The sequence below is a fragment of the Heterodontus francisci genome, chromosome 1 (genome assembly GCF_036365525.1).
Source record: "Heterodontus francisci isolate sHetFra1 chromosome 1, sHetFra1.hap1, whole genome shotgun sequence".
In the NCBI taxonomy this organism is placed as follows: domain Eukaryota; kingdom Metazoa; phylum Chordata; class Chondrichthyes; order Heterodontiformes; family Heterodontidae; genus Heterodontus; species Heterodontus francisci.
Window position 1 is genome coordinate 287,538,290 of NC_090371.1, and position 13,825 is coordinate 287,552,114.

Genomic DNA, 13,825 nt, shown 5'->3' on the forward strand with positions numbered 1-13,825 from the left:
ACTAGATTCGAAAAACAAACTTGATCTTTAGGGCAGTAACTTTTGGAAGAAGCAAGCCATAATGATCACTGAACTAACCTGTATTTGAAGCAGAACGTTTGCCTCTCAAACTGCGGTAATTGGAAACTTCCAGTGATTGGGTTAAATCAAGGTCATGAAGAATTAGAAGATAACCAGATGATGTTGATATCAGCATCTTTGAACAGTCTGGTGTTAAACGCATTCGCATTAGGTAACGGGTGTGGAAGAATTTCTTGTGTGGACAACCATCTTCTGTGTATCTGTGTCAAAAGACAAAATGAAAGTTAGAATTACTATAATCATATATGCATTACTAGTGAATACTTATAACATACTATCCAAAAAAATCACTCCCAAAGGATAGAACTTATGGGTGTCCTAAACAGCAATACCATGTAAGCTGATGCTCCCAATTTCTATACAGTAAGACCACTGGGATCAGCTGGAGGTGAAGTATAGTTGTAGCAAAGCTGCAGTTGATATTGCCATTTTGCCAAGTTTAAATGTGCAATATCGAAAGTAACTTCGAATCAGTACTTCGGCTGTTTGTTCCACTTCTGATGTAACCATGACCGACCTGTTTAAACACGTTCTGTATAGTGAATGACTGCATGCTGCATGTAACATCAAGTGATACAATAACCTAATGCTACACGGAGCACAAAGCGAACAAAAGTTTTTCAATATATGGAACTTGTCGGTTCCACTCCCATTGCAGTCAAATGAAAACTGCATTTTGAGTGCAACAAGTATTCTCTGCAATTATCAAAGTCAGACTGTAGTGATTTGAAAGCTAAGCTCTGGAGGAAAAATCCGGACAATAAGGTGCACTTGAAAAGTTCTGTCTATTATGGCTGGTGGAACATCCATATTAAATCAAAGCTTTTGTACTAATTTAATAGGCAATTGTTTCAGTTTCTAATTTTGTGCAGCATATTCTCCTTTATAACATTATTGTAAATAAAATCAACTGCACTTGATTTCCCAGCAGACTGCTATGGTTTTAATCACAGCAATAATATTTTTAAAAATATCAGACCTTGTGAAACTGCATCCCTGCTCATCTCTCTCTATCTCAAAGTTCTCTTGCATGCTGTTGTTAAAAGTTAAGCCTCATAGGATACAGATTATTCACAAAAGAAGCCAGAATGGCTGGGAGTGGTAACCAGTGATGTTCCACCACACCTTGGTAATAATTTAAAACTCACTGATGATATAAAGCGATATAGGTACATAACATCTGTTACAGAGATTAATGATATTCAGAGTGTATAGACTAATTAAGGAGATGGTTTCAAAAATGACAAATGGATTCAACATTGATAAATGTAACTTAATGCATTAGGACCAAGAAACGTTAAACATATATACATGAAGGGTTCCATTTTGTAGCGGGTTAGCGGATTGTGGACTGAGCCTCTAACGTAATCCCATGGAGATACAGAGTCAGGCATCTCCCTACAGTGAGGACACCACTAAAACTTCAGGCAAGGTTTGGCTCACCCAAACTGGCAACACCAAAGATGGCACATGGTACCCATCAGTCAAGGCAGGCATCAATTTATTTAGTAGCTGCCACATTTAAGTATTCAAGAGTCATACAGAGCAACAAAGTGTCTTTAACGTAGTAAAACGTCCCAATAATGGGGTGAAAAATGAAAACAATTGGGAACGATTAATGACACAGGAAATCATTCAAAGTGACCAAGCTATTTTCAGGCCATCAGGGAACTAAGTTTTGAAGAAAGGATCAGCAAATTGAACTTAATTTCATGAGGAAAAGGAGACGTGATACAGATATTTAGAAAAACAAACAGTAGTGCCAAGCTAGTTAACACCAATGAACACTATGCTGAAGGATTGATGGTTACAGGAGACATTAATAAATTAGTGATCATAACACGTTAGAATTTGGCATTCAATTTGAGGGTGGGAAATGAGAGTCTATAACTAGCGTTTTAACACAAGAACACAAGAAATAGGGGCAGAAACAGACCATATGGCCCATCGAGCCTGCTCCGCCATTCAACACAATCGTGGTTGATCTGATGTTTAAAATCCACTTTGCAGCCCACTCCCCATCTCCCTTGATTCCCTGCGAGGCCAAAAAATCTATCCCAGCCTTAAATGTATTCAATGATGGAGCATCCACAACCCTCTGGGGTAGAGAATTCCAATGATTCACAACCCTTTGAGTGCAGTAATTTCTCCTCCTTTCAGTGGTGGGAAAACTTCTAGAAAAAATAATTCAGGGCAAATGCAAGTTAATTAAGGAAAGCCAGCATGGATTTCTTATGGGAAAATCATGTTTAACTAACTTGCTGGAGTTTTTTGAAGAGGTAACAGAGGGGGTTGATGAGGGCAATGCTGTTGATGTGGTGTACATGGACTTTCAAAAGGCATTTGATACAGTGCCACACAACAGACGTGTGAGCAAACTTGTAGCTCATGGAATAAAATGGACAGTAGCAACACGGATATGAAATTGGCTGAGTGACAGGAAACAAAGAGTAGTGGTTCATGGATGTTTTTTGGGCCGGAGGAAGGTTTGTAGTGGAGTTCCCCAGGGACCAGTGTTGGGACCCTTGCTTTTCCTGATCTATATTAATGACCTAGACCTTGGGTGTACAGGGCACAATTTCAAAGTTTGCAAATGATACAAAACTTGGAAGCATTGTGAACTGTGAGGAGGATAGTGTAGAACTTTAGAAGGACATAGACAAGTTGGTGGAATGGGCAGACAGGTGGCAGATGAAGTTCAATGCAGAGAAATGTGAAGTGATTCATTTTGTTAGGAAGAACATGGAGAGACAATATAGAATAAAGGGCACAATTCTAAAGGGGACGCAGGAGCAGAGGGACCTAGGTGCATATGTGCATAAATCATTGAAGGTGGCAGGACAGATTGAGAGCGCGGTTATTAAAGCATAGTGTCCTGGGCTTTATTAATAGGGGCATAAAGTACAAGAGCAAGGAATTTATGTTGAACTTGTATAAGACACTAGTTCAACCTCAGCTGGAATATTGCGTCCAGTTCTGGGTGCCACACTTTCGGAAAGATGTGAGGGCATTGGAGAGAGTACAGAAAAGATTCACGAGAATGGTTCCAGGGATGAGGAACTTCAGCTATGAAAATAGATTGGAGAAGTTTGGACTGTTTTCCTTGGAGAAGAGAAGGCTGAGAGGTGATTTGATAGAGGTATTCAAAATCATGAGGGGTCTGGACAGAGTAGATGGAGAGAAATTGTTCCCACTCGGGAAAGGATCGAGAACGAAAGGGCACAGATTTAAAGTATTTGGTAAGAGAAGCAAAAGTGTCATGAGAAAAAACTTGTTCACACAGCGAGTCGTTAAGGTGTGGAATGCACTGCCTGAGAACGTGGTGGAGGCAGGTTCAATTGAAGCATACAAAAGCGAATTAGACAGTTATACGAAAAGGAAGAATGCGCAGGGTCATGGGGAGAGTGGAACTGAGGGAATTGCTCTTTCGGAGAGCAGGTGCGGACACGATGGGCCGAATGGCCTCCTTCTGCACTGTAATGATTCTGTGACCATTCCTGAATCTAAGGAATTCTGGAAAATCATAGCCAGTGCATCCAATATCTCTGCAGCTATCTCTTTTAGAACCCTAGTATGTAGGCCATCTGGTCCTGGGGACTTGTCAGATTTTAGTCCCTCAAGTTTCTGTAATACTTTTTCTCGGCTGATATCAATATCCTTAATTTCCTCACTCTTTTTAGCCCCTAGGTTACGGTCTATTTCTGGTATGGAACTTGTGTCCTCAACTGTAAGACAGACACAAAATGTTTGTTCAGTGCCTCTGCCATTTCTTTATTCCCCATGATGATTTCTCCTGTCTCTGCCTCTAAGGGACAAGTGTCTACTTTAGCAACTCTCTTCCTTTTCAGGTTCTTCTCAAAGCTCTTAAAATCTGTTTTTATATTGCTGGCTAGTTTACTCTCATATTCTATTTTTTTCCCCTTATCAATTTTTTGGTGGCCCTTTGCTGGCTCCTAAAACACTCCCAACGCTCAGACTAGATTACAATGTTGCAAAAAATAGTAGCCTCTTCTTTTAGTCTAATACTCTCCTTAACTTCCTGAGTGAGCCACAGATGGGTCTTTCTTGACAAGTTTTGTTTTTGAACAGAATGCACCTTTGTTGAACCCTTTGAATGATTTAAATGTTTCCCACTGTTCATTTACCACCATACCTTGAGGTCTATTTACCCAATGGCTGCGTTTGCTGACAACGCAACCACTAGGTTGCGCAGTATTTGCATATGCACAAATGCAGGCTCTTCAACTGGAACGTCAGTGTCTGCGACGTTCAGGCAGCTACCAGGATTATAGATGGCGCTGCTCAATTTATCACAGGAAATGCTCATGGCTAGATCGTTCTAGCAAACTAACCTCACATTAAGTTGGATGGAAGCCCAGTAATATGCCAAGTAGTCATAGGATACTAAATGTAATCCACAGATCCATTTAACATTCCAGTAATCCTATTAAATACAAAAGGAATTTTATGATTGAATTTCCATTTGAAGATAGTGAATTGGCACCCCAATTGATGGAAAAGAAAATCAGGCAGAGTATAAAAGGTGCTGCCAATTCGTTATTGTGATTTGTTTATATGACTGACCAGGACTGATTTCACCTGAACGCAGCTACTAGCTCCCGCCCCACTGGTCGACTCCCCCCTCGGCAACTCGCTTTCTCCCCCTCCTCCCTACCAGCTTCCCCCTCTCAGCTGCTCGCTCCAGACCTCGCTGCTCCTTCACACTTCCCTGGCCGATCGTTCCCTGCTCGCGCCACCCCGCACTCCGGCCGTTGACTCCCTGCGCACACCACTCCACCCGCTAGCTCTAGGCCGCGCCACTTTCCTCCTCTCGGCCACTCACTCCCACATTTGATCAGTCACCATGCACCACCCAACGAAGCAAGGTGGGCCGCAAGGGGCAACATTCCTTACTAAACCTGCTTCATTACACAATACGAGATCCAAGATAGCTTTATCCCTAGTTGGGTCTGCAACGTATTGCTCCAAGAAACTGTGCCAATTTGATTGTCCCAGTCTCTATGCAGATTAAAGTCCCCCACAATTAACATATTACCATTTTTACACTCTCCAATAATTTCCTGTTTAATGTTCTGTCCAATAATATAACTACTGTTAGGGGACCTGTAAACTATTCCCAGTGTTTTCTGACTCCTGCTATTCCTAATTTCCACCCAAACTGATTCTACTTCATAGCTTCTGAGGCCAGATCCCTTCTTATTAAGGTCCTTACATCATCCTTTATTATCAGGGCGACCCCTCCTCCTTTGCCATTCTGTCTGTCTCTCTGAAATATTGTGTACCCTGGAACTTTCATTTCCCAACCTTGATCTCCTTGTAACCATGGTTTGGTAATGGTAATTAGATCGAGATCATTTACCTCTATTTGTGCCACTATTTCATTTATCTTATTACAGATGAATCGTGCATTCAGATAAAGCAACTTTAATTTCTTTTTTTTTTAACCTCTATTCCCTGCAATGACCATATTTGCCAATGTACAATCTTCGTTAAACTCGGTCCCTTCCTGTCCCATTCTGTTGGGAGTTACCCACATCACTATCCTGCGCCGATGCCCTGACTTCTCTCTTTGAAAATGTAAATAAAATGCGATTATAAGGGCATGAAAGCAGAGCTGGCTAAAGTGAACTGGGAAAGTAGGCTAAAGGGTAGAACAGTAGCGATGCAGTGGCAGACATTTAAGGAGATACTTCATAACACTCAGCAAAGATACAATTCAGTGAGGAAGAAAGAATGTACCATCTGTGACTAACTAAGGAAGTTCTTTTCTTATTTGTTTCATGGGATGTGGGTGTCGCTGGCCAGGCCAGAATTAATTGCCCATCCCTAATTGCCCATGAGAAGGTGGTGGTGAGCCACCTTCTTGAACCGCTGCAGTCCATGTGGGGTAGGTACACCCACAGTGGCTTTAGGAAGGGAGTTCCAGGATTTTGACCCAGCGACAGCGAAGCAACGGCAATATAGTTCCATGTCAGGATGGTGTGTGGCTTGGAGGTGGTGTCGTCCCACGCATCTGCTGCCCTTGTCCTTCTGGTTGGTAGAGGTCGTGGGTTTGGAAGATGCTGCCCGAGTAGCATTGCTGCAGTGCATTTTGCAAATGGTACACACTGCTGCCACTGTGTGTCGGTGGTGGAGGGAGTGAATGTTTGTGGATGGGGTGCCAATCAAGCAGACTGGATGGTGTCGAGCTTCTTGAGTGTTGCTGGAGCTGCACCCATCCAGGCAAGTGGAGAGTATTCCATCACACTCCTGACTTGTAGATGGTGGACAGGCTTTGGGTTGTCAGGAGGTGAGTTACCCGCCACAGGATCCCTAGCCTCTGACCTGCTCTTGTATCCACGGTATTTATATGGCTGCTCCAGTTCAGTTTCTGGTCAATGGTAACCCCCAGGATGTTAACAGTGTATAATTCAGAGATTGTAATGCCATTGAATGTCATGGGGAGAAGGTTAGATTCTCTCTTGTTGGAGATGGCCATTGACTGGCACTTGTGTAGTGCAAATGTTACTTGCCACTTATCAGCCCAGGCCTGGATATTGTCCAGTTCTTTCTGCATTTCTACACGGACTGCTTCAGTATCTGAGTCACGAATGGTGCTGAACATTGTGCAATCATCAGCAAACATCCCCAATTCTGACCTTATGATTGAAGGAAGGTCATTGATGAAGCAGCTGAAGATGGCTGGGCCTAGGACACTACCCTGAGAAACTCCTGCAGTGATGTCCTGGCGCTGAGATGATTGACCTCCAACAACCACAATCATCCTCCTTTGCACTAGGTACGATTCCAACCAGTGGAGAGTTTTCCCTGATTCCCACTGACACCAGTTTTGCTAGGGATCTTTGATGCCATACTCGGTCAAATGCTACCTTGATGTCAAGGGCAGTGACTCTCACGTTACGAGTTAAGCTCTTTTGTCCATGTTTGAACCAAGGCTGTAATGAGGTCAGGACCAGAGTGGTCCTGGTGGAACCCAAACTGAGCGTCACTGAGCAGGTTATTGCTAAGAAAGTGCGGCTTGATAGCAGTGTCAGTGACACCTTAGAGTCAGAGTTATACAGCACAGAAACAGGCCCATCATGTCTGCACCGGCCATCAAGCCTATCCATTCTAATCCCATTTTCCAACACATGGCCAATAGCCTTGTATGCTATGGTGTTTCAAGTGCTCATCTAAATACTTCTTAAATGTTGTGAGGGATGCTGCCTCTACCATCTCTTCAGGCAGTGCATTCCAGATTCCAACCACCCTGAGTGAAAAAATTTTTCCTCAAATCCCCTCAACCTCCTACCCCTTAACTGAAATCTATGCCCCCGGTTATTGACACCTCCACTAAGGGAAAAAGTTTCTTCCTATTATACCTATCAATGCCCCTCATAATTTTGTATACCTCAATCATGTCCCCCTTCAGCCTTCTCTGCTCTCAGGAAAACAACCCTAACCTTTTCAGTCTCTCTTCATAGCTGAAATGCTCCAGCCCAGGCAACATCCAGGTGAATCTCCTCTGCACCCTCTCCAGTGCAATCACATTCTTCTTATTGTGTGGTGCCCAGAACTGTACACAGTACTCCAGCAGTGGCCTAACTAGCGTTTTATACAGCTCCATCATAACCTCCCTGCTCTTATATTCTATGTCTCGGCTAATAAAGGCAAGTATCCCATATGCCTTCCTAACCACCTTATCTACCTGTGCTACTGCCTTCAGTGATCTATGGACAAGTACACCAAAGTCCCTCTGACCCTCTGTACTTCCTAGGGTCCTACCATCCATTGTATATTCCCTTGCCTTGTTAGTCCTCCCAAAATGCATCACCTCACACTTCTCAGGATTAAATTCCATTTGCCACAGCTCCGCCCATCTTACCAGCCCATCTATATCGTCCTGTAATCTAAGGCTTTCCTCCTCACTATTTACGACACCACCAATTTCGTGTCATCTGCGAACTTAATGATCATACCTCCTATATTCACGTCTAAATCATTAATGTACACTACAAACAGCAAGAGTTCCAGCACCAATCCCTGTGGTACACCACTGGTCACAGGCTTCCACTCACAAAAACAACCCTCGACCATCACCCTCTGTCTCCTGCCACTAAGCCAATTTTGGATCCAATTTGCCAAATTGCCCTGGATCCCATGGGCTCTTACCTTCTTAACCAATCTCCCATGCGGGACCTTATCAAAAGCCTTACTGAAGTCTATGTAGACTATATCAACCGCTTTACCCTCATCTACGCATCCTGTCACTGCCTCAAAAAATTCAATCAAGTTTGTTAGACACGATCTCCCCCTGACAAAGCCCTGCTGACTATCCCTGATTAATCCCTGCCTCTCCAAGTGGAGATTAATCCTGTCACTCAGAATTTTTTCCAATATTTTCCCTAACACTGATGTTAGACTCACCGGCCTGTAATTAGCTGGTTTATCCCTGCTACCCTTCTTAAACAATGGCACCACATTCACTGTCCTCCAGTCCTCTGGTACCTCTCCTGTGGCCAGAGAGGATTTGAAAATTTGTGTCAGAGCCCCTGCTATCCCCTCCCTTGCCTCACACAACAACCTGGGATACATCTCATCTGGGCCTAGAGATTTATCCATTTTTAAGCCCGCTGAAACAGCTAATACTTCCTCACTTTCAATGCCAATATGTTCAAGTATATCACAATCCCCCTCCCTGATCTATACACCTACATCGTCCTCCCCCATAGTGAACACAGATGCAAAGTAATCATTTAAAACCTCACCTATGTCTTCCGACTCCACACACAGATTGCCACTTTGGTCCCTAATGGGCCCCACTCTTTCCCTGGTTATCCTCTTGCCCTTAATATACCTATAAAATGCCTCAGGATTTTCCTTCATCTTGACTGCCAGTGTTCTTTCATGTCCCCTCTTCACTCTCCTTATTACTTTTTGTTTTCAGTACCCCACGACACTTTCTATACTCCTCTAGTGCCTCCGCTATTTTCAGCACTCTGAATCTGCCATAAGCCTCCTTGTTTTTCCTGATCCAATCCTCTATATCCCTTGACATCCAGGGTTCCCTTTGGTTGTAAAAGCAGAAAGGCAGATTATCTGAATGGTGATAGATTGGGAAAGGGGGTGGTGCAACGAGACCTGGGTGTCCTTGTACACCAGTCGCTGAAAGCAAGCATTCAGGTGCAGCAAGCAATTAGGAAGGCAAATGGTATGTTGGCCTTCATTGCAAGAGGATTTGAGTATAGGAGCAAGGATGTCTCACTGCAGTTATACAGGGCCTTGGTGAGACAACATCTGGAGTACTGTGTGCAGTTTTGGTCTCCTTATCTGAGGAAGGATGTTCTTGCCATGGAGGGAGTGCAAAGACGATTTACTAGGCGGATTCCTGGGATGGCAGGATTGACGTATAAGGAGAGATTGGGTCGACCAGGCCTATATTCACGAGAGTTTAGAAGAATGAGAGGGGATCTCACAGAAACCTATAAAATTCTAACAGGACTAGACAGGCTAGCCGCAGGGAGGATGTTCCTGATGGCTGGGAGTCCAGAACTAGGGGTCACAGTCTCAGGATACGGGGTATGCCATTTAGAACTGAGATGAGGAGAAATTTCTTCTCTCAGAGCGTGGTGAACCTGTGGAATTCTCTACCGCAGAAGGCAGTGGAGGCCAAGTCATTAAATATATTCAAGAAGGAGATAGATATATTTCTTATTGCCAAAGGGATCATGGGATGTGGGGAGAAAGCAGGAACAAGGTACTGAATTAGACGATCAGCCATGATCTTTTTTGAATGGCGAAACAGTGCCGAATGGCCTACTCCTCCTATTTTCTATGTTTCCAAGGGGAATGGAATATAAAAGTAGGGAAGTTTTGTTACAGTTGTACAGGGCATTGGTGAGACCACATCTGGACTGATTCCTGGGATGAAGTACATCTCTTATAAGCCAAGGGCCTGTATCCATTGGAGTTTAGATGAATGAGAGGTGATCTTATTGATACATATAAAATACTGAGGGGATTTGACAGGGTGGATGCTGAAAGGATGTTTCCCCTTATGGGAGAAAAGAAACTTTGGGGACAGAATTTAAAAATAAGGGATCTCCTATTTAAAGTGGAGATGAGGAGAAATTTTTTCTTTCGGAGGGTTGTTGGTCTGTCGAATTCAGTTCCCCAAAGAGCAGTAGATGCAGGGTCATTGAATATATTCAAGGCGGAGTTCGATAGATTCTTGATTGACAAGGCAGTCGAAAGGGATGGGGATAGACAGGAAAGTGGAGTTGAAGCCACAATCAAATCAGCCATGGTCTTATCAAATGGCAGAGAAGGTTCGAGGGGTCAAATGGCCTACACCTGCTCCTAATTCGTGTATACTTATGTTCATAGAATTCCAGCTTCTGCAGTTTTTTTACTTTTACATTAATATGTTTCATTCAAACTAAGAGTACAGTAGCACAGTGGCTATGATACTGGATTAGTAATCCAGAGGACTAACGATCTAGAGACATGAGTTCAAATCCCACCATGGCAGCTGGGGAATTTAAATTTAGTTAATTAAATAAATCTGGAATTAAAAGTTCGTATCAGTAATGGGGACCATGTAACTACCAGGTTGTCCTTCAGGGAAGGAAGTTTGCTGTTCTTACCTAGTCTGGCCTTAGTGAGACTCCGGACTCTCAGCAACATGGCTGACTCTTACCTGCCCTCTGAAATGGCCGAGCAAGCCACTCTGTTGTATTTAAGGGGCGGCTCAGGGGAAATTAGGATGAGCAATAAATGCTAGCCTTAAAAGGTGTTGCCCACATCCCATGAATGATTATTTAAAAACAATTCACACGGGGTTAGAAAGCAAGTGTAGATAAACTTTGTGGCGAGTCCTTGGTTGAAGTAGTCACTTTATGGCTGTGGAAAAAATAAGCTCGCTGGACTGAATGGCCTCTTATTGTTCCAAGATTCCACAAGGTATTGTCTCTTTGCAGAATATAACTGGCAAGTTAACCAAAGCAAAAAGTAACCAATTTAAAAGTAGAACGCAACTTCAACACTTCACCAATCAGAAGAAATAGATACAACTTTCACTGTGGACTTAAACTTTTTCTACATTCCACAAGTATATTTACTGTAATGTTGTTTATAGTGAGTCCTCTCACTTACTGATTTGTTCACTCTCATTGTCACCCTGAACTATCCATCCTGCTTCCCTACCTCTCTCTTTCTCTCCTCAGTTGGTTGAAAACACATCTACACACCCAATAATGCGAAAAACAAAATGATGGCAGTGCTGGATGGCGTGTGACATTAGTGACTAGAGGTCTGAAACTACTGCTGGACATAAAGGGTGACAAACAATTTTGCCATTAAAAATGTTGACATAAGAAGTGAGACTCAAAAATCATGACAGAAAGTATTACTCATGCAGAAAGGAGGTGCTAATTTAAATTTTAAAACCTTGGCTATTATTCTTTCTGGGGGGGGAAAAAAAAAAATCAGTTTTTGAAGTATACACCCATTGTCAATTTTTGTCTAAAAGGTTAAAGCTTAATGCCTAAAAATGTTGATGCCTGTCAAAGGCATATAAAATATTGCTTACTTTTAAATTAAAGTAACACAATCTTGTATTGCAATAGTCTTTCCAGATCTGTAAATTCTTATGTAACACAAATGCATTTTAGTTTTATCACTCAGCAAACATCAAAGGCTTGTTGAAAAACATGCAAAACACCAACCTATTTGTGTCCCATGTGATTACATTCCCATCAAATCCTGAAGTTACTAGCAGTCTTGTATTGGTATCATATTCAATATTCTTTACCCAACTAGTGTGGCCATGCAAGGTGCAGACCTTTGAGTTGAGGTTACGTAAATCCCACAGTGCTACTGTAGTATCATCAGAGCAGGTTGCAAAGAGCCTGTTATCAAGAAACCTAAAAAAAAAACATAGCATATGCTGATATTTTGAGTATTGAAACAATAAAACTTCTCAGCTTAAGAAGTGAAGCAATATCTGAAGCAGCTCCAGTAAAAGATCTATATTCAAAACTCATTCTAAATTATTGCACTTCACATTGTGAAATTCCCATCCATACACTCTTTTATGAGGTCGCATTTTCTAACACAAGCTTTAGGACAATGATACACAGATTGAAGCTTAGAAAAAAAAATGAATATATGAACACCTTCATGCGGAGAGTGGTAAATGTGATTAGCTACTCAGTGAAGCTACAAATGTGAAAGATTTTAAAATTTCTGGGCAGTATGGATATATGTTTTGGCAGAGAAATTTATTGAAAGCTACGAGAGACAAAATAAAGTAGGATATCGAAGACCTTTGGGACTGGTCCAATGGATGGAAATGGCCTTTTCTATCTCAAGTCCCATGGACATTGGTACATACTGGCGGAGGGAAGATGGGAGTTAGATGTCTAGTGCTTTATTGTGGATAGCCATGGTCTTCTGGAGCTTGCTTGCCTTAGGGAGCTAGGGAGGAGCTTCCCAGAACTTTTCTTGACATTAGGTACAATTTCTGCTTCCCTCACTTTCCAGGAATCAGCATTACTGATGACTGGGAGAATTGTGCAGAAAGTTGCACTGCATACGGATAATGAGAGCAATGATGGGTCAGATGGTCTTTTCTTCCCCTTTTTTTCTATTCATATCTTTCCATCTATCATTGCTGCTTCAAATGAATTCTGTAATTATCAAGTCATTTTATTTCATTTTTGATGAGACATTGGTGATTTAATCAGACAGATACTTGCTGCAGTAATCCAACACAGTTTTCAGAAGACACATCTCCTCCATCTTCAGCACCATGCATTGGTACCACTGAACTAACAGGGCCACTTAAATACACTCTCGCCTCAGAGTCAGAAGGTTGTGGGTTCAACCACTCCAGGACTTGAGCACAAAAATCAAGGCTGACACTAGTGCTGCACCATCAGAAATGCTGTCTTTCAGATGAGATGCTAAATTGAGGTGCCACCTGCCCTCTCAGGTGGATGTAAAAGATACCATTGCACTATTAGAAAGAGGAGCAGGGGAGTTCTCACCTGTATCCTGGCCGATATTTATCCCTCAATCAACATCACAAAAACAAGTTATCTGGTCATTATTACATTGCTGTTTGTGGGAGTTTGGTTGCTGCATTTCCTACCAAAGTGACTTAACTTGAAAAAAAGTACTTCATTGGCTGTAAAGTGGCTTGGGGCATCCTGAGGTCACGAAAGGTGCAATATAAATGCAAGTCTTTCTTTGATTAAATACCATCAGTAACTAACTTCTTACAGTTAGTTAACATTCTAGGGTGTTATTTAATACAATTTTTCAAATTTAGGAAGGATTTTGATGGGTGAATAAGGAAAGACTTTCACCCGGTTGAGGAATCAGTGATGAGGGTCATCAATTTAAAATGCTCATTAAATGTGATGAGAAAGGTTAGCAGTAAGTTAGTTACGCAGAGGATTGTTGGAGCATGGAATGCTTAACTATTTGGAGTAGTTGAGGCAGAGAATACTGCATCTTTGAAGGGAAAAGTAGATAAATATTTGAAGCAGAGGAAGATACAGGTTGATGTCATTGCGGTTCAAGTCCATTCTGGACCTTGTGCTCAGCCAAATCTGATTTAATTCTTTCACCTCAATGTACATTACCCTTATGTTCCAATAGCTGATCTCATATTTAAACTTCCTTTGAAGCAACGAGTGGCACAGATGTAAATGACATTTTCTGAAAGCAAGGTGCAGCA

At 42.2% G+C, this 13,825-nt stretch overlaps 1 protein-coding gene across 1 annotated transcript in view; it reads right to left on the bottom strand.

The window, feature by feature from the left end:
• Window positions 1-13,825, bottom strand: part of wdr32 (WD repeat domain 32) — a 128,560-nt gene that overhangs the window by 88,485 nt on the left and 26,250 nt on the right. The window contains exons 3-4 of the mRNA XM_068047430.1: window positions 11,808-12,005; window positions 79-281 (exon numbers count right to left, since the gene is read on the bottom strand). Of these exons, the coding sequence (XP_067903531.1) occupies window positions 79-281; window positions 11,808-12,005 (401 nt within the window). The remainder of the gene's footprint in view (window positions 1-78; window positions 282-11,807; window positions 12,006-13,825) is intronic.